Here is a 21,233-nt window from a genome sequence, read left to right as displayed (position 1 = left end):
TACAAAAGAGGATTCCTCTCTCATAGCTCTTCCTAAGATTTATCGATCCTGTGCCTATTTGTCTGTCTCATGCATCTAGGCTGTTCGTGTCTTGGGAAGCAATGCTGGTTCAACTGGCTTAGCTTCACATCACCTGTTCTTCATTTGTAAAATAAGGGTAATAATACCTAAGCTCATGGCACAGTTGTTGTAGTTGTGGCCCAAATGAAGTAATGTAATATATGAAGATTGTTTACCAGTTTGATACATAATAGGTTATCCATACATGGTGGGGGCGGGGGTATCCCTCTGCCCTAAGTAGTTAAGAGGTTGATAAGCCCAACACTGCAGGATATTTTTGTATGAGGGCTTGCTACAGTGTGAACTCAGGATACAACAAACTCACCTTTGGAAAGGGCACTACGCTTCTCGTCTCTCCAGGTAAATATTGACCCCATCCCACCCTAGTTTTCCCCTTATGTGAGTTAAGGCATCTCCATGTACCTTCTGTGTTTTCCCCTTATGGATGCATCATCCTTGTTTCATCAGTTGACCTACAAATTTAAGGTTGAGCCTTCGTGGAGGTCTTTTTTAAATGAAAATAGCTCACACAAAATTTGGAAATAACAGTAAAACTAGTGTTATTAGTCAGTAAAACTACTCACTGGCTGAGAACGGAGTAGAGACTAATATCCCAGATGATTAAGACAAACCTGGTTTTTCCAGAAGTAGCCTGGCTTCCTGTGTAAAGCCTGGACTGTAGTCTCTCCCCAGGTATCCCTCCCATTCCTTCTGCCTTTTACATCCCAAATTTAGCTGTGGTATCGTGGACAGTCCATGACACATACAGCTATAGAAATCTTTCATTAATTCTCAGTAATGGGAAGTAATGAAAGATTAAAACTGAAAATTCCTTGAGGACAGAGTCTCTTCGTGTATCCCATCAAGTGTCTAATATGGTCCTTTTACAAAGGACCATACTTTTAATAAGTGCTTGATTAAATAATGCTTGTTTAATTGAAATCAAACACCCAAAGAAATCAAGTTTCCAAACACAAGAGGGAAAAGGGTGTAGTAAATACCACAGTACATTCCGTGTGTAGTTGAGAGGGAAAAACACTAGACTGAGAACCAATCAACCCATGTTTTGGCCTCTGCTGCCAACCAGCAGTGTTCCCAGGGCAGGCCTCTTGCCTCTGGGCCTCAGTTTTCTCACCTGTAAATTGGGGAGTAGGTCTGGATGACCTCTCTGGTCTCCTAGCACCAACAGCCTAGGAATTGACCCCATGTGGGGCTCTGGGGAGAGCTATTTTCTCATATGAATAAGTCAGATAACTATACTGAATCTTGAGTGTTTTCTAACTCATTAGGTAAGTCAGGGAAAGAGGTGATGTGACAGAAGGGAGTTTATCATGAGGCATCAGGCACTGTGGGATTCGTGGGGTGGAACAGGCAAACTCACCTTGGGGACAGGCACCCGGCTGAAAGTGGAGCTGAGTAAGTGTGGGATTCTATGGTTACAAAATGCATTCTGGTGATGATGAACGGGAAAAAAGGAGATTTTTGTTTTTGTCATTTGTATGTTATTTATAATTAACTGTAATCTAGTTTTGAAGTATTAAGAATTATAGTACCCAGATAAGTTAGTGAAAGTATTCACTAATACTTAGTGAAAGACTAAGTTAGTGAAAGACTATATGAGCGTATTTTTGTTGGGGTGCAAGTTAGCAAACAATTAAGATTTTTCCCATGTTATGAGGCTGACAGAGCTCGTCCAGTACTGGAGGTTTTAGCACTAGAATTGAGCTAAATGGAGCCTGGTAAAGGAAAAAAGCTAGAGGAGCAGAAAATTGCCGGGTCATGAGCTAATAGACCCTTTCCACTTCCACTGCCATTGTTTCAGGGACACAGTGTGGGGAGAATATTCAAGGTCATTTGATACATGCCCCAAATAAGCCATACCGGTTCAAGAAGAGGCAGTGAAGTGCAGAGAGAGGAGCCCAGGACTCCTGGTCTCTGTGTAGTCCTAGATTTGATTTGGCCCCAACTGGCAATGTGACACCGAACCAGACATTGCCCCACTGTGTGCCTCACACTCTTCCAGCGTGAGATGAAGTCAGAGCATACAAACTCCGTGCCTCTGGGATCACACCCGTATACCACCCCAGAGTTTATGATTCAAAGGTATGGATTCTCATGGCTAGTCCATAAACAAATTCTATAATCCTAAGGAAATAACATTGTTGGTCAAAAATCTAACTTAACAGAAATGATAAACATATGCCTAACATATGGTATTGTGTGTCTTTGAATGACTCGCTGGGGCACGGGGCAATATCCCTATTTTACAGAAAAGAAAAGTGAGGCTTGGAGAAATAATTGTCCAGGATCCCAGGATTAGTAAGTGGCTGGGTCTAGATTCAAACCAGAGTCAGCTTGCCTGATCTCAAAGCCTCTTTCTTTCTACCACATTATGTCACAGACCCTATGCCAGGGCTCATTTACAAATGAGAGATGATGCCAGTCACAGTGAGGAAGGAATATATGGAATTTATCTTTCGTATTCTTAGACATTACCATGACTCAGAGACAGAGTTTGGGAAATCTTGACTTGAATGGCTCCAATGTCCAGAGGATTCTCTTCCCCTTTTAATGAGGAAACAAAAAGTTCAGGGGCTACTGGGAGCACTTACCCCAATGGAGCAAAGACAGAGAGGAGCTGGCAGCAGCAACTCCCTTGTTCTGACTTTCCCTTTCCCTCCCAGTATTTCCCCAGGTGGACCAGCCACTCATGTGACTGATCTGCACATGTCTTACTCATTTGTGAGTTATAAAAAAATGCAATGTTGAGGGTGCTTTGGACATCGCTGGATCATAGAATTTTAGCCCTGAAAGGGAGCTTAGAAATCATCTTATTCAGACCTCTTTATTTTTATAATAAGAAAATTATGCCCCAGAGAGGTTGTTTGAATTGTCCAATATCACAAAGGCACTGAGAACCAGGGCTAGAGGCTGGGACTAAAACCTGGGGGTCCTGGTCCCTGGATCGCACAGGGCAGTGACTACTGCTTGGTGAACTTACATCCCAGGAGATAGGAGGTGTGAGGTCTGTTCAAGAACAGGGAGGAAACCAAATGGGCTTTATTAGAGGAGTATAAACAAGCGCTCTTATTATTAGCTGCCACCCATCTGCTCCCTGGGCCTGACCCCAGCTGTCGAAGGAAATGGACCATTTTGTCACAGCACAAACCACTGTGAGAAATACTGGAGGCTTCAAAGTTTTCTTTGGGACAGGAACAAGACTATTTGTTAAAGCAAGTAAGTTCCATGAATAACCTAACTTGTATTAGAGTGAGGGTCATCTGTCTTCACTGATTTTCCCCCATGGTTTTGTCTGCTAGTTGATTCAGGAGATCAGTTGGCTATGATGATGCTGCATTATACAGTGTCCACGGGCATCATTCATGCAGGAAACATGCACTGAACGTTTAGTAAGTGTGGATGGATAAAACTACCTGAGGTCCTGTCTGGAACTGAAGCACTGTAATTATATGAATGATTTTTTAACCTGAATAGTTATGACTTTTTTTAAATATAATCCACATTCTATATCAGGCAAGATCTCGTATTGGGTTCTGTCTTATTTCTTGTCATCTTCCAATGGTCTCAGGAAAATGAAGGTTAAATAGTTAAATTATATGCCTCCTTCCACCTGGGTACATGCACAGAGACACAGGAACCCATTTAGTAACCAGCTTGTGTGTGACTTAGGAATCCCAGGCTATGCCCAGTTACAGGCACCATTCTGTACAGAGGTATTTCAGAGTGTGAATGCAGGATTGCAGAAACTCGTATTTGGAACTGGCACCCAGCTTTGGATCATCCCCAGTAAGTCAGATCTCCAGAAATGTGTAGCTTCATCTCCAATGCTGGATTTACACTTGTATTTGTAGCATTTAGCATGATCTATAACAGAACATCATCATCACTATCATTACTACTACTATTTTGTTATTATTGAACATCAATGCTGCTAAGTTAGAATGTATACTTTCTGCATTACTCTTCTTCTTACCCTTTAAGGAGAATTGATGCCAAGATATCAGAAGGAAAATGTTGTGTTTCCTTTGGAGTCTAAGACTTTCCTTGATCATTCGATTTCCCCCTCTTTGCTGAGGCTCCATATGAACCTCACAATGTTTGGGGTTTTATTCTGCCTCCTGATTATCTCTTAAAAATGCTCCCTCAGTTTTTCTCTGCTTAAGCATTCAGATCTTGCAGCTCACATTTACCAAAATATACTTAGCTATTAACCTCTCCCGAAATGGGCCTCCTTCTCCCAATAATTATGCACAGTAAAAGTCAGTTCAACTCATTAGATGATTACTGAGTATCATCAACAAGCCAGGGATGATAGTTGTTTTCAAAACAAAGAAATAAACAAAGAACAGAAGAAGCTTAAATAATGCCCCTGCTCTGGGGAACTTCCAGTTGTATCAGAGAAACAAAACTATTTATATGTGCATGAGCTAAGATGGGTGCCATGTTTGGTACAGAGCAGGCCCTGGAGCCTGGCAGAGAGCCCTGTGGGCTGGGGCCGGGAAGTGAGGCCGGGCAGCGGGGCTGGGCAGCGGTGACAGTGCGCAGTCCACGTTCCCAGGCAGAGGGCAAGCACAGCCCACCCGTGCATTTCTGGAAAAGGAGTTAAGTCTGGTATATGCTAAGACGGTTGACTTTCTTGAGGACAAAAAGCTCCCTTTTTGCAGGAGGCAACTTTGAGTGAGGTGAGAATAGAAACAGGAATGAGTCAGGCTGAGTCACCGGGGCTGGCCCGACGCGCCCAGCAGGAGAGGACGCGGTGACTGAGTCAGGCCGAGGCTCGTCGGTAGCATGTGCCCCAGCACGCGTGCTGGCAATGCTTTTTCTCCTACTCTTTCTGGAAGAGGACGTTTTTGCACGCGTTCCCGAGAAAATGGTGTCTTCCTGTCAGGCATGGCAGCTAAGGTGGGAAAATGCCTGCCTGCTGCCTGGTGTGCTTAGATTCACTCACACCTAGCCGGCCTCTGGGGGAGGCAGGTTCTTCCTTTTGTACAGGGTCTGTTTTACCTAGAGGAGAAATAGCCAGAGGCTGTGTTTGCTGGTAGCGGTAACGAGGAAAATGGAGGCCGCTGGCTAGAAGGGGGGCCGGGGCCAGTGCTGCTGTTAGGGAGGCTCCTTCAAGCCCCCACACCACCCATTACAGGGGGAACATTAGGGTGGGCCTTTTCGGGTGTCTGTCCAGGTTCCCAGCTTTTGGAGCTTCAGTGGGAGTGTATGTCCTACATTAGAGGGTGGGGAAAACCAGGACCTTTTTGTAATGCAGTCACCAAGAGTGTGACTATGGAAACAACAGAGTCACTTTTGGGAAGGGAACCCAAGTGATGGTCACACCAAGTAAGTGAACCCAGATGCTTCCTTAAAAATGACCCCCCTCCACCCTACCCACTGCTATCCCTACCCTGGTGCTGGAAAACTTATTTCCATGGGAGCGGGGAGGACATGTCATTCATTACTGCCACACCTGAGGTTCTTAGACAGTCACTGTCCCAAACGCTCGCCTGCCTCTCCTTCGTTCCCCTCCCTGCATCTCAGCATCTCCCCTGACCACACGCCCATCCTCTGTACAAAGCTGCCGCTGCTCTTCCCTGAGGCTGGGTTTCAAGCAGAACCATGGACCACAGAACTAAGAGCTGGAAAGGACCTGGGGGACATCTCGTTCATGTTGGAGACAGAGCCAGAGGCCCAGGGTCTAAGCATCTGTCCAAGGCCATGCTGGGCAGGCAGCTTGGCCATGTCGGGGCTCTGGCCCCTCGCCTGCTCTCCTGAGCTTGGCGGAGCCACAGGGCTCTCTGCTGGTACGACCCCCTTGAGTGTGATTGGGAGCAGAGGGTTGAGCTTCCACCCCAGCTCAGGACCACAGACCAGGCAGGCCATGACTTCCGTGACCTTCAGCACTCGTGTCTCTGATGTAGGAGCATGATCTCAGTTTCCTCCCATCTTTCTGAAATGTTATGAATATTGTTGTGACTTTTTTCTGTTCTGGGCTTTCATAAAAGCAGGGCCTTGTCTGAATGAGGGTCATTAGAAATAGAGGAATCAAAGAGCTGTGGGGCCTTGGCCTGTTGCTTGGTGGTAGAGAGGGAAGGGTGAGCACACCGACCACACAAAGGGCCCAAATCCTGCATAGAGTCTGGCCCGGGACAGGAATATGCAGGGACCAACCCCCTGGGCCTCACAGAGGAGGAAAGCTGGGAAAGGAAAGCTTCAAAGGACAAAGGAAACGGAAAGATGAGAACAGGGGGGCTTCAAGGAAAGGCAGTCAGAACACCGTCAGCACAATATAATATCAACTCGCCTTTCCCCCCATCCTCCCAGCACTTTCAGGAGCCCCTTGCGTCTAACAACAGAGTGGCAGAGTCAGACGCTTAGTGTTGCCCTGAGCAGGCAGGATGGTGGTGGTGGTGCTGGGGAGGTACCACCCCGCTTCTCCGCTGACAAGAGTGCATGTTTCCTCCTGGGGACAGGAGCTGAGTAGCTCTCCCGTCCCCAACCCCTGGCTCCCATCGCTGCTCTGAGGCCAAGGCCGAGGGGCTCGAGGACAATGGTGGGAGATTCCCTGAAACTCCAGGAGCATCAGCCAGTGTTGCCCTGAACTGTCACCCTGACACCACTGGGGCAATCAGCAGAGGGGGGGTCACATGAGACAGGTTTCATCAAAGGCTTTCCCTGCTGTGTGTATCAGGAGGAACCTACAGTCTCATATTTGGAAGAGGGACCAGCCTTATCGTTCATCCATGTGAGTGTTGTGGAAGTGGTCATGGCAAATTTGTAGACAGACACGTATTTTGGGAGGATATTGCAATGATGAGAGGCTGCAATGTGGTCTGCTCGATGTTAAAGGAGTCCTTCGTTGTCTGGGAGTAACTGATCGGTGTGTCGGGTGTGTGAAATGATTGAGGTTGTGTTGGGTAAGGGTTTTGCATGGCGCTCTCAGAAAACAAATGCCCAAGTTTTGAGAGAAGAGATTTCATTCTTGTTTAGGTTGCTAAAGCAGAACTTTCTTCTTGGCAGTCAAGGGTCTACCCCGTCCCTCAAACCTGTGGTGGAGGCTCTCTCTCAGCACCTTCCCTTGGATCTGTGAGATATTTGTCCTACATGAGAGCATCCCAACCAGGGAGCTGAGGCACCCGGGGTGCCAGAGTGAATGGTGGGGCAGGAACACATCTCTGACTGCAAGAAGCTGCTTCTGTTTCCCTCAGTGTAAAGTTTTGCTGGAATCATCCTGTTATTAGCTACTATTTACTGAATGCCTAACTCGTGCCAGTGGCTATACTCTGTCCCTCATATAAGTTTTTTATATAGTGCTCATGCCCATCCTAATGTTAGGTAGCCATTATTATTCCCATTGCACAGGCAAGGAAACAGATGTCTGGAGCAAGTAACTCGCCCAAGATCACACAACGCAATTCTGTTTGACTCTATTGTATCGTTAACCATGCCAGGACATTGCTAGCACCATCCCTCCCACACTCTGGGAAGAAAGACCTCACACCTCAAAGACCACCTGTTTGGTCCTTGGTTGGCCCATCCTGAGCCTTCTTTCCATGGTGACATGGCAGCCTTGGTATGGGATTCAGCATTTTGGAAGAGATAGTAGAGTCATTGAGCTGGGCTGGCAGGATGCAGGTATGGCATGGAGGGAAGTAGAAACATAGGGGGATTGCTTACTGAGCATAAAATGACAGAGAGAAAAACTTATCATCGAACCCATGGAACAGGTTGTTTAAAAAGCTTTGTTCCTAAGAGTGAAGGCTGTAAATGTGGGAGGGGGCCAGCAGCCACCCAGGGAGCGGAGGGCAGGTATTTGTACTGCACTGTACCAGGGTGTGGACTCGGGTGGCAGAAGGCTCACCTTTGGGGCTGGAACGAAACTCCATGTGCATCCAAGTAAGTGCCTGACCTTAGACTCACCAAAGACACAAAAAGTCCCTATTTTACTTTCTTATATGATGAATCTGCACTTCCTGAACTAATTTCTCATGTTTCCTTATGAGGCTTGAATGTTTTGAAATTTGAATTCCCAGCCACTGGCTCGGTGGTGGTTTGTATTCTAACGGTAGTAATTGCCAGTGGGAATTGGCCTTTTCATCATTGCAGAGGCAGACTCTTTTGCTGTTTTTAGGTCCCACTGAGACAAAAGATCTTTATCAGAAGGGACACTGTGACTGATTATGCCCCAAAATTTATTTTTGTTACCATCTAGTTTTCACAGAAGGTGATAAATTAAACTTCCCAAAGACCCTGGGCATTGGACACACTCTTGCAAAACTCCACGTCTAATCGAGGGAGAGAGAAAGAACTTAAAGCCTAGTAACGCAACAAAAACAATAAAAACTTCAGAAAATGAAACCATAAACCATTTAGAAGAGAAACGAAATAGTCCTTAAAAAAGAAGATAGAGAGCAAGACTGCATTAAAATAAATTTAAATATTTAGAGGGGTTTTTTTTTATTCAATGAATAGTTACTAAGCAACTATTAAGTTCTAAGCACTGTGCTCCATGTGAGGAAGGAAGGGAGGGAGGAAGGGAAGTGCAGAGCAGGATCTCACATCTGCACAAAGAGATGATCACGTCCAGCATCCCCACGTTGCAATGGAGGCGCAGGCAAGTCCCAATGGGAGCAGGAAGGAAGGGGCCCGGCCTCCTACCCTCGTTGCCTGGTGCACTCATCCACCCTGCATTGCACCGCAAGCCCTGTGAGGCCAGCGTCCTCTCCCCTTCATCCTCACGCCTCCACAGCCTGCACAGCACCTCGCACAAAGGTGTCACTGAACAAATAGTTGTTGAAAAATTGCCTTCTGGGGAGGGAAATCAGGGAAGGCTTGAATGGAGGCCTAGTGAATGTTTAGACCACAGCGGTTTAGACATAGCAAGTATTCTCCAACGGAGTCATTAGACCTCAAAGCGAGGAGAGTACAGAATCCACCCAAACGCTCATAGGTGGGGAAAAAGCCCATCTCTCCAAGAGCACTTCTTCCGTATTTATCTGCCCATTTGTGCATCTCATTAAGGCATCTTCCCTGCCGTGGGTTGTTCAGGTTGCATTTAGAAAGCCCAGAACTCATATTTCCCAAGAACCAGAGTTCAGAGCCATCCATAACTACACCTGTGATAGGGAAGCATACCAGTGGGTTTTAGCAGCAAGAAGAAAAGAGGCCTGACCATAACTACACGAGGTCTATGCCACTTGAAATATCACACAGGAAACCTTTCTCCTTTAGGGCTAGTACATTCTTGGAAGTACACAGCTCCAAAGTGTATAGGGAGGAGTGTGGGAGGAAGTCTGATAAATTCACACGTGGGAAAGGCTTTAAAGGTACCATTGTTTCTAGTAGGTGAACCCTGCTAAGTGTTGGGGTGCAGTGGGCCCTGCACGTTGACTGCATCAGTATCAGCCCTCAAGCCGTGGAAGGAGACACCATGTCCAGCCATTGCCCGAATCCAGTGATGCTGTTTCATAGTGATCAGAAAGAAAGAACTTGCATTCACCAGACCGCTAATTGTGTCCACAGGACTAGGTCAAACAAACAGATCAGAGCACAGAAAACTTCAGGATAAAATTAGGCTAAAATTTAGGACGGAATTTTAAGTACTTGGAACTAGAGAAAAGACTTCCAAGGAGTATACTTTTAAACATTCCACAAGTGTTAATGAGTGTTAAAAAAAAAAAAAGATTGGATCCGACACGTTTGAGAAGCTCTGGGTTTCTCTACCAGCAGGATGTCTTGGAGCCTTTAATATGATGATACACGTTGTCAGTCTTTGAGGCTGGTAGAGTACCCAGAATTTTCCAAACTGATCGGGGCTTAGAAAGCCCCAATTTTTGCACAGAAATTTAGAAGGACCAGAGTTCTGTGAAATCCTCACTGAGAATTATTTGTCTAAACCACTCTCAAACTTTGGAGATGTGGCTATCAACCTGAATCTTAGAAACCCTCAGAGGCAGAGATTCTTGAGCCCCATGCATAGCTTTCTCCAGACTCTCACAGCCCTCATAGTTAAGAAGTCCTCCTGTCCAGTTCTGTGAATGTTCCTATGGCAACTTCGGTCTGTCCTTCTCTGCATCCAGGGACCGCTTTCTAAAAGGGGTCCCCTTCACAGGCCTCCATGCCATGATTAAGCCCTCCTCTAGGTTTTCCTTCTTTTCCAGGGCTATGAATTTTCTCTCAGGACTCATTTCCAAAATTAAACCCTGGCTCATCTCCAGACACTTCCAATTTTCCTTCTTCACTTGTAGCTGTGGGACCCAGAATGGGCATCCACCCTCCAGAGGGCCAGCCAGCTCCAGCTGGCTCTGAGGAAAAGGTCTGAGGGGCGATTCCAAAGGAAGCTGAGGAATTAGGACTCAGGGAGCCGGACTTCCCTGTGGTGTCAGAGAAAGGGGGATGTGGAGGAGCCTGCGACACAGACAGGAGACAGTGCCTCCCCAGGGAGGCCAACCCTGCCTCGTCAGGGTTCTTGTAAAGAGCCCTCCTATTGTGTGATATCTGGTGGCTACAGTAAGCTGATCTTTGGGTCCGGAACCAGGCTGGCCGTGCGCCCATGTGAGTAAGACCGTGCAAATGACCGGGGCAAAGGGAGCTGACGTGTCTGTGCGAAAACAGGCGATGATTTATGGCAAAGTCGGGGATATAGGGAACATTTTGTTCTCCATTTCTATAAGCTCTTGGTGACTTAAAATGTCCCATTTTTCATATTAAAGACAGAAGTGCCAAGACCCAGTAGAGTAAATAAAAATCTGAGCAGAGTAATTTATGAAAACATAAAAAGAGTTCCAGATACTTTGTGCTTTCAAGCAAAGCCAGTAACATCAGCACCAGATAATCTGAACATTCAGGAAATTAGCTAAGTGTCCTTGGGGGGAAAAGATGAGTTAATGGCAAACACAAATTCTCTTTTATTGCAGCAGAAAGCTAAATTTCTTGGTTTGGCTAATGAGCATTGTGTGGGGATACCTGCTCACAGATGCTTCCTCTCTGGAATTCAGTCGAGTTTTGAACCTCTCTCAGGATAAAAGTGACTCCAACCCCTATTGCAATAGCAGTTATGCTGTGTGAAATAAGGCATGGAGGCAAGATGGTAGGAGTCCATAGCACGGCCTGGGAAGCTGGAAGATCGGAGGCAACTTCTGACTCTACCCTGTCCAGCTAATAGTCTCCACTTCCTCAGGAGCAAAATGGCAACAACCACAGCATAATGATATGAGACAACACCTGGTATATAGCAAGTAATCAATAGGTGGTAGCTTTTCTAAATTATTATTATTATTATCGAGATTTTCCTGTCTAAAGCTTATATTAGTATAAAGGAAAAGGGAAACAGCTTCTCTAGGAAACAGGAGGTCTAAGAAACAAAGACCCAGGGAGACTTTTAGGATGGCGTTCTCAGATACTGGGGTGGGGGGGGGGGGGTTTCTAGCAGATTAGCATCAGGAAGGTTGTTGCAAAGACCTTACTTGTAGTGAGGGTATACCAGCACTAACAAGCTCATCTTTGGAGCAGGGACCAGAGTGAGTGTCCAGCCAAGTAAGTAGAGTGGGGCAAGGGTGGACATTGACAACTAATTCTTCTTTGTCCAAGACGCTGAGTTGAGCCCAGGTATTTTCTTCGGTAGGATGCCAAATGGTTCTTCCCACTCATCCCTCAAACGTCCTCGCATCTAGCAGTCAGTGCCCCGGACACATCCTTGGGCCGAGACCTTTAGAATCATGAGTCAGGTAATGAGCAAGTAGTCCTGGAGCTTCCACAAGAGGGTCCAGAATGACGCTGCCCTGAGCAGGGGCTCCACTCCGCTAAATTCTTGGTTTACTGAAATCACAACCTCCAGCCCGGGGCACCACAGCAGGATGGGGCAGGAGGAAAAGGATCAAACCCACCAGAGACAAAATCTCAAGACAAAAGAACAGAGGCCTGACTCGAAAGGGTATGATTCTCCAGTCCTTATGGGAAGTCAGTGCTTCTCCTATTGAAGTAGGAGGTTAGGACCAGTGAGTTTCTGTAATGGTGTCACCTGCAGTGTGAATACTGGAGGAGCGATTGGTAAACTCACATTTGGGAAAGGAACCCAAGTGTCCATAATACCCGGTAAGTCATCCCGGGAGGTGCCATTTGCAGCCCCGGGGGCCAGTATCGCTAATCCTTCCCCAGAGGATACTGGGGATGACTACGGTGAGGCCAGCTGTGGGTGTTATAACTAATTGTCTTACAGAGACCTCTGTGAAGGGAGAAGGAGTCATTATCAATCTTTAAAATCTGTGTCTCTTGAGGTCGAACACATTAAAATTTAACTCTAACTGTCCAATGGATATTTTTAAATGCCTCCCATGCGGACATCACTCTATAAAGTGTTAGATTGCGTATGAAGAAATCTAAGATAGATTCCTGACCTGTCCCCAAATAGTATAAAAACTAGCAAAAGGGAGAGAACAATTATAAATTCGGCTACCTAAAGACTATTTTAGTACTAACCAATTGATGGTGTCAGTGGGTACATTAGAGATTCAGAGGAACAGGGTCGTGGCTGTAAAGGTGACCTCGACAGAAAAGGTTTGATGCAGTAGAAAGTGCTCATTGACCTGAAAGGTGGACAAGATCTGTATGAACAAAGAAAGAAGAGAAAGGGGTTTCCTGGCACAAAGAACAGTGAGAAAGAAAACATGATTTTGAGAATAAACAGGGTATGTGTATTTAAGCCTAAGTAAACACATCTAATAATAAAGTAGGAAGGAAAGAAAGGCAAGATGTCTTTTTAGACAATGAAGAAAATGAATCCTGGAGTCTTCGAGAGAATACAGTCAAGGCCATGGCCAGCCTCTGGGAACTGGGAATCTAATTTAGAAATGCAGATGGGATGTGAAGGTGAGGGATAAGCTCTTTCCATGGACAGCTCATGGCCTAGGGGCCTCCCTCTCCTTCCTCCGTGGGCTGTGAGAGGTGTTACCCCATTCCTCAGAGGAGGAGAAACCCAAGGTTTCTGTAATGGAGACACTGGGAGTGGTATGACGGTGCTGGCTCCCGCCTGCAATTTGGCAAAGGTACCAGAGTTTCCATTATTCCCGGTAAGCCTTCCCGAGAAGTGTAACTGTTTCCCAGCACTCACCCGGGCCTCAGTGAGTCCATTTCCCTGGCTCATGCTGCTGGGTTCCTGGTGTCTAACTACTAGGCACAGATTTGGTGGGAAGGGAGCTTTCAATCCCCGCCGGATCCCTGGGGATCCGAAGCACTGGAGCTCCAGGACATGTGCTTTTGTGGTTGGTTCTGAATTAAAACGAAAGGTCAGGATCTGGAATAGCTGAACTTGCACACTGGAAAATTGGTCCAGTCTCACTAAAGCTGCCCTGGAAGATATCATGCCTGGTGGGACATGCTTATCTGGCTAGGCTGGAACAGGACACTTCTCTCCCCCAGGCAGATAGACCCCTAAAGTGCTGCAAATTAAAAGTGACTCATTTCCTCTTTTTACACAAAATTATTATGGTCGCACCAGAGGCATGTGGGGAAAATAGTAAAATGGGGCTAAAAATTCAAGTTTAGGGATGAGTGCCCAGCTTCTTTGACCAAAAAGCAGAAATTTGGCAAAAAATGGTGGTCACTGGCCCATGCATTTATTCAACAATAGTTTCTCGAGCACCTAGCATGTGGCAGGTACGAGGAATAGGCAGTACACCAGAGATGGACTTGGCCTTCGCACAGCCGACATCCCAGGGAGCCCATCTGAAGAGCCTGGTGCAGCTGTGCTCTTTTCGGGCGTGGAGAGGACGTGCGAGAGGAAATTCAAGGTCGTGGCAGACCCTGCAAGTCGTCTTGCAGGAGGAACGTCCATGAAGTGTGGTCGTTCCTCTGCAGGCACTAGGGAGTCCCTGAATTATTTAGAACAGAAAGTGACTGAATCAGCTCCATGTTTAGGCGAGTATATATACTTTGGAAGATGAGCTCAGAGAGGAGACTGAGAAGTGGGGCAGAGGGAGAGGACGAGCAAGAGAGGAAAGTGGAGGCAGGGAAGCCGGACAGGAGAAACAACAGCAAAAATGCAGATAGGAAAACCCAAAGGGTATCGATCAGCCAGTAAAAACAGGGTGTGAAAGAAGCTGAAAATCACCTCAGCTCATCTGACTTCATTTATTGCTATTTTATGATGATCTCCTATTAGCAAAGCCGAGCTGGTGGTCTGCGCCGGCTGTAGTCACCGCTCACAAACTGAAAGGGGGCTTGTAAGGCTCACGCTCGGCCCCGCTGTCTTTCCTCAGAGCCCCACGTGCCGGGGCCGGGGCTGGACTCTCTGCAGACCAGGGCTGCCCAGCAGCGCTTTCTGTCCAGTGGCGTGTTCTAGCAGTCTGCACTGCCCAGCACAGCAGCCACTGCCGCGTGGGGTTGTTGACCTCTTAAAATGAAGTTCTAGTTTTTAATTGAATTTTTAAGTTTATTTCATTTTGGTTATATCTAAATAGCCACATGTAGCTAAAGACTATCATATTGGACAGTGTGGTCTTGACCTTCTCCAGCCTGATACCCATTGGCTCTAGGGCGTAGGTGAGTGTTTAGCCAGGACTCAAAGTTGGACATATGGCCCCCACAGCCATCCCCTGGGCCCCCTAAGGCCAAACTGCATCTGGTGGCACCTTGTCCTCTGCCTGCTCTTTGAGGCCACGTTCTCTCAGCATCTCCCCACCCTTCCATGTCCCTCTTCCCAGTCCCGCCCACGACTCTCACTGATGACTGGAAAATCCACTGGGGTGTGTTGTCAGTGCTGATGGTTTCCCATCCCTCCCCTCCCAGGAAAAGATTTATGTCATAGGGCCTTAACCCACGGTGATGCCAGGCCCCACAATGTGTGGAGACTGGAGGGGAGCCGGCAGAATCCTCGGGGGCCAGGGATTCGGATGTCCCTCACAAGTGACCACCGGCCCAGCCCTGCGCTGCTGCTCCAGGGGTCGCCCCACCAGCAGGCCTTTCTGCCTTGACTCAGCAGCATCCCAAGCCCATGCCAAGGGCTGATTGCCCAAGTTTTGGGGCCCAGCTGGATGTCTGCCTGGCCGAGGCCACCCTGGCTGGCTCAGCAGGTCGGGTGCATCACTAGTCGGAGAGGCTTTGCGTGCATGGCGAGGGGCTGTGGGAGCGCAGAACCACAGGCGCAGGAAGCTGCGGTCCCACCCCTGCTGCAGCTCTCTGGGTGGCCCCAGCATGCTAGCCCTCCTTGCAAACCTCCGCTTCTCCCTCTGAAGGCGGGAGGTCTGAAAGAATAAACAATGAGAGTTGTATTAAAAACACAAAACCCTGTGGCAATACTGAAAAGTGATTCTCAGCACTGAGGAAGAGCCTTTAGCTTCCTGGGGGTGAAGAGCAGAAACTGTATATTACTCGAGAGCACATTATGGTGGCAATATCCTGGTAGTGTCAGCAGCTACAATTACTTACATCTGTTCAATACTTCACAGTTTATTAAATATAATTTTATATAGAGAAAGTCTCATTTGTTTCTCAGAAAAGCCTGGTTAGGAAAGCGGATGAGGCAAGGTCTTCATTTCACAGATGAAACTCCTGGGGTGTCGGGGGCGGTGTGACCGGCCCTTGTGTCTGGGCCTTGTGTCCTGCAGACGGGGGAGCCAGGGCTCGGACAGAGGTGTTCTGACTTACAGTCCAAGTCGGTTACGGGTGTGAGAGATCTCCTGATGGGGGGACCCAGCTTCCATGCTCATTCCCGCCTGTCATGAACCTCCAGGTCCCACCCATGCCCTAAGTGTGGGAGCCCAACCCCAATGCCAGGATGTGTGGTTAGCTTTGCTGGGCCTTCTCCTGTGCCTGGTGTGTCCTGCCAGAGCCATGTTGTGGGCCAGGCCTGCGGGGCTGCCGCAGCTCCCGCTGAGGAGAAGACGGGCAGTGGCATGAGGTGGGCCTTCCTTTCTCTGAATGGCAGGCAGGGCCTGGCAGACAGCGTTCACTAGGGGCCTGGCCCCTTGGCCAGGACGTATAGCCTGTGCCTGCCCCTGAGTCACAGTCTGCTATAAGCAGCCAGTTTCTAGAATGCTCTTTCCCATCTGAAGCCTGAGCGTGTGACTCACCAGCCCCACAGAGCTCTGCTCTTGCCCATCACGGGCATCTGAACTCAGGCCTGGTTTGGGGCAAGGAGGGGAACGAACATCTCCTAACCCAGCTCCGTTTGGTCCACAGATGTCAAGAACCCTGACCCTGCCGTGTACCAGCTGAGAAGCCCTGAATCTAGCAACACTTCCATCTGCCTGTTCACCGATTTTGACTCTAAGACCAATGTGTCCCAAGCCACGGGTTCCTCAGCAGTCCGCTCCACCAGCACAGTGCTGGACATGCAGTCCACACACTCCAAGAGCTATGGGGCCCTGCTCTGGAGTGACAACACTGATTTTGGATGTCAAGACACCTTCAATGAGACCTTCTACCCCAGCTCAGGTGAGTGCAGCCTCGGTGCCTCTGCAAGCTGAGTCTCTTCACTGCCAGAGGCCTGGCATCAAGATGCTGCTGTGACTGGTGGCTTCAGCCTCACCAGTTGTCAGCAAAGCCCCCTAACTCTCTGCTTACTGAGCACCAATGAGTCCCATCCCAGCAGGCCACAGAGTGTCCTGGGCAGAAAGAGATGGGGAGAAGGTGGTGGGACAGGGCACTGGCTCTCACTCAGCCTGAGTTCCCACCTCCCTGCCCCTGCTTGAGCTGATTGCCCCCCACTGTTTTTCCAGGCCCCATCCTAATGCCCTCCTTCAAGATCCCTCCTCCTGCCCCCCCCCCACCTCCCTGCTATGGAGGCCTGAGTCAAGAGCTTAGTGAGAAGAGGAAGAACAGAAGGAAGCGAGAGGGAAGAAGTAGGCAAGGGCCAGATTGGAGGGCCCCCCGGGTCCTGAGAGGGCAGACACTATTCTAATTACAGCGAGAAGCCATCCTCTGGCTTTCAGCAGGGAAATGACATCTAATCTACTTTTGAAAAGAGTACTCTGCTGAGTGGAGACTGGACTGCAGGGGCAAGAGTGGGAGCCGAAAGGAAGCTAACGCAGCAGAGAGAGGAGAGGGCCCGGCCCAGGGCAGAGCAGGGCCGTGGACAGCCGCCGCTGGTTGGGGCTCAAGGGCAGAACTGTGGAGGGACGAGCAGGAGAAGAGGGTGTCGAGGGAGGTGCCTGGATTTCACGCCAGAGCAGCTGAGTCGACAGCAGTGCTGTTCACCGAGGTGGAGAAAACCAAGGAACACATTTAGGGTGCAGGGTTGGAAACTTCGGGGACCACATAAAGTGTCTGCCCCCTCATGGCACATGTCACCGCGTGTGTGTTCTAGCCTCTGCTGGGCTCCAGCCGGGAAGCTGCCCAAGGGCAGGGTCTGTGTCTCGTGGCTCCTTTTGGCCTGTGCCACGTTACACGAACTTTGCACAACCAGTGTGTGTTAATGAATGACGGGGCTCCAGGGCCAGGCGCTCTCCCCAGCCAGGGCCCTTTCTCAACAAGTTCGCTGCAGATCCTTCCATGATGACACGCGGGAAGGCTGCACACACTCACCTGCCTGACCCCCAGGACGTCTGGAGTGGGAGAGTCGGCATACTCTAGACTCTAAGAAAATTTCTTTTTTCTCTCCTTTTAGAATTTTCCTGTGATGTTACGTCGGTAGAGAAAAGCTTTGAAACAGGTGAGAGAAGGGTCTATCCTGGCTTTGCACAGGTTCTGGGGAGCAATGAACCCTCAGTAACCCTGCCTGGCTAGGGCAGGTGGGAGGGAATTGGTGGATCTAGGAGTTAAGTTACGAGAGAGACGGGAACAGCAGTTCAAGCCCTGGTCACAGCTGCTTGCGGTCACTCTTGAATCCCCAGGGTCCTCTCATCATCTCTGAGTCTCTCGTTTTACACGGCCAGTGGCTCACTCCCAGGCTTCTGTATTCCTTTCAATAAGTCCACTGCCAAGAGAGCCAACAAGAGCTTGGGGAACCCGGCTGTGAAATTTCCACGAGCTTACTCGCTACGCATGGCCCTAAACTAACCAGGTCACCCTGAGGACAGTGCCCTCCATAGCCACAGGGTTTTGCCTTCTTTCAAGAAAGCGGCAGAACTCACGTAGGTGGTGCCCTTATCTCTCAAGGGTCCCTGCCTCTCCTCCCCACCTCCCCCGGGCCCATACTCATTTCCACCTGAGCTGTGTTTGAGTCATCCCTCCTGTGGTTCAGCCACTAGATTCTCAGGAAGGGGCCCAGACCCAAGGGATGGCAATATGTGTTGAGCGCCCGCCTCATCCCCACCTGCTGAGGAGCTCGGAAATAAAATAAGGACTGAGTGCAGTGGGTGTTTTTCTTTTGAAATGAAACACTGTTGAGCCCGAGGGACGTGCACGGAAGTGCAAAGGCAGAGGGGGATCCAGGTGCCGGAGCCCACCCCACCCTGCTTTCAGGAAAACCTTGGTGTGTCCCAGGGTGCCGTGCCGACCTCAGGTGTGCATGCTTATAACCGTGTTGGCCTCTTGGTTTTGCAGACATAAACCTGAACTTCCAAAACCTGTCCGTGATCGGGTTCCGCATCCTGCTGCTGAAGGTGGCCGGCTTCAACCTGCTCATGACGCTGCGGCTGTGGTCCAGCTGAGGTGGGTGGGCACAATGGTCGGAGGAGGCGGGTGTGAGGGTCTGGGGGACCCCATGCTATGGAAGCAAACCTGCCCCCAGAGTCTTCCTTTGTTACCATGTATGTCTGGGTACACCAAACTCCTCCACTCTTTCCCATTGGGAGGTCCCCTTCATAACAATGGCCTGCAACGTTTGTATAGCACAATGCACTCCCTGGGTGACAAGAGTCACCTTGGTCAAGTCAAATCTCCTCCACAAAGTATGAACAATTGCTATTATCCTCATTTTGGACATGCTGAAACTGAGGCTAAGTAACATCAAGAGCCACACACTAGTGGGTGAAAAACAGAGAAATTTGGGGCCCCGACTCACACTGACACCTCCTACTGGACCCTCTATCCTGCCTTCTAGGGTATCCCTTTCCCTGAAAAATCTGCTGGGGTTCCCAGGTCCTTCCCTCATGTCCTGTGCCTCCAGTATCCTGAGAAGATGCCACGCTCATTACACCCCAGCCCCGGCTAGAGTCTCCATACCCGTTTCCCCAGGGTCCCTGGGCAACCTGCTGGCAACCGCATCTCGTCCCACCACCATCCCACCACCGTCAGAAAGAACTCCAGGGTGCATTCGCCCCTAGAACTCCACAAATGGAGGCATCTCCATCGCATCCCTAACTGTCCTGGGGCTGTCTCCTCGGTATCCAGCCTGACTTCTGTTCCTCCTCATCCCAGGTCACCAAGAACGTGAGAGCCCAATGCTCCTCGCTCCTCGCTCCTCACCACCCGCCTCTCTCTCAAGCAGAGAGGTGCACTCTCGGCCTCCAAGGAGGAGAAGTCCCCCTTCGCCTCTGTGGCCCCTCTGGCAATGCCACCAACTGGACCCTACCAGATACTTGTGATCAAGATGCTGATGAGCTGCCAAACTCTGCTGCCACTCCTGCCATCCCCTCGTTGCTGCTTGTCACCGCCCGACATTCCCAGGGAAGGCAGGGGCTGCGGCAGCCCCTCCTGGCTGTGGGACCCCCCACCCCTCCCGACCAAGGCTGCCTCTGACGTCTCACTGGGCGATGGATCACGGCGGGGGTGGGGGGGAGGGGATCTCTCAGGTTCTAGCTCCTGGAGAATGTTGTGAGGAGCTTATATTTTTTTATATTTTTAAAATAGTGTTCATGAAAAAATGCATATTGCCCTTTCCCCCAAGATGTGGGGGAAATTGCCCCTGACCGAGGCCCTGCTGTGCTGCGCGTGTGAGCTGCTCGTGCCTGCTGCTGCCCCAGCTTCATTAAAGTGGTTTGGAAGAGCCGAGACTGTGCTGCCGTTTCACTGGGTGTGGTCGGGGTCAGCTCGCCTCGCTATTGGTCACTAGCTGGGCAGAAGGGAACCGAGACATCGGTCCACGATGACATTCAGGGAGCATAACTCAGCTAGCTGCTCAGGTCAACCTCTTCCTGGAATAACCTCTAAAACATTCCACTTGGAAGGCAGTGCCGGGGCCCAGGCAAACCCACATAAAAGCTTGAGTCCCTGCTCTTCCGTTCTCATGCCTCACCACCGGGCCAGTGTGGCAGGAGGCCTGTGTGCATGGGTGGTAGCGACCTGTAGCTGAAATCTGGCAGACAGGGACCACACAGCAACATCCCCCAAATGCCACCCACTGCCTCCTGCCCCCCAGGGCATTTCCCCTGTCTTTCCTTTCAAATGGGGTTCCAATAGGCACTGTACGTAGCCCCACAGATTCATGGTGGGGCCCACCAACCAGCTGGGTCCCAACCCAGTGCCCAGCCCCTTGGGGTGTCCAATCTAGCAGTGGCTGGGGCGGTGCAGGGGTTGGCAAGGAGGTTGTGACCTTAGCTAGACTTTACACTCCCGCCATCCTGGACAAGAAGATAAGGAAGGGGGGGACAGTGAGCTCTCTGTCGAGCCCAGGGACCAGGCCAAAGAGAGTAGACGACTCAAGCCTGCCCTGGCAGATGGGAGGTGGGTTCCCTGGGGCCCCGGGAATTTCCTGAGCCGCCTGCTGCCCGAGCACCTTTCTCCATCTCACGGGTGCTGACAGGAACACCCCTCAGAGATCACTAAGCCATCCCCCTCACCATCACTGCCATCAGCACTAAAGCCTAGTGCTTGCCAGTTCCCAGAGGTCAGAGGGCATCCTGTCCTCAAATGCCTCAAATGCCTGCGTGTCTCTGACCTCATCGGCCAGAAACATGCAAATCCTTCCAGCGACCACTCGGGCCTGCTTCTTTTCACAGGTTCGAGCCACCTGCTCAGTAGGTGACCGGGCATACCCCTCCCCTCCATAAGCTCCCGTCTCACCACCTATAAAGTGTCACTTGGGACTGGAGGCTGCCTCCAGCTCCATGCATCTCTGATTCCGTGGTGGCTGTGGAGCTCAGAAGCACCGTCCATGTCCTGACCAGCCCTGCCCAGCAGACTCACAATCCCCAGTTCTCTCCGAGCGGCTTCATCAGCAGCCAAAATACCAGCCCCTTTAAAGATCACTACTAGGAAAGGTCTCGGCGGAAATCCCATCAGAGCGGCTCCCTCACACAGAGGACAGGAACCTCCTTCCCAAAAGCAGGATCCGCCCCCTGTGGGGA

The 21,233-nt window shown here is 49.7% G+C and overlaps 1 gene segment (V, D, J or C); it reads left to right on the top strand.

Annotated features, from left to right (window-relative positions):
* LOC114493405 overlaps positions 1-19,936 on the top strand; it is a 32,577-nt gene extending 12,641 nt beyond the window's left edge. Inside the window, 4 exon segments of the C gene segment in view lie at positions 16,246-16,500; positions 17,672-17,716; positions 18,550-18,657; positions 19,366-19,936. Coding sequence covers positions 16,246-16,500; positions 17,672-17,716; positions 18,550-18,656 — 407 coding nt within the window.
* Positions 19,937-21,233: the final 1,297 nt, after the last annotated feature.

Source organism: Phyllostomus discolor, chromosome 1, assembly GCF_004126475.2.
Source record: "Phyllostomus discolor isolate MPI-MPIP mPhyDis1 chromosome 1, mPhyDis1.pri.v3, whole genome shotgun sequence".
Classification (NCBI taxonomy): domain Eukaryota; kingdom Metazoa; phylum Chordata; class Mammalia; order Chiroptera; family Phyllostomidae; genus Phyllostomus; species Phyllostomus discolor.
This window is presented reverse-complemented; position numbering and strand designations above follow the sequence as displayed.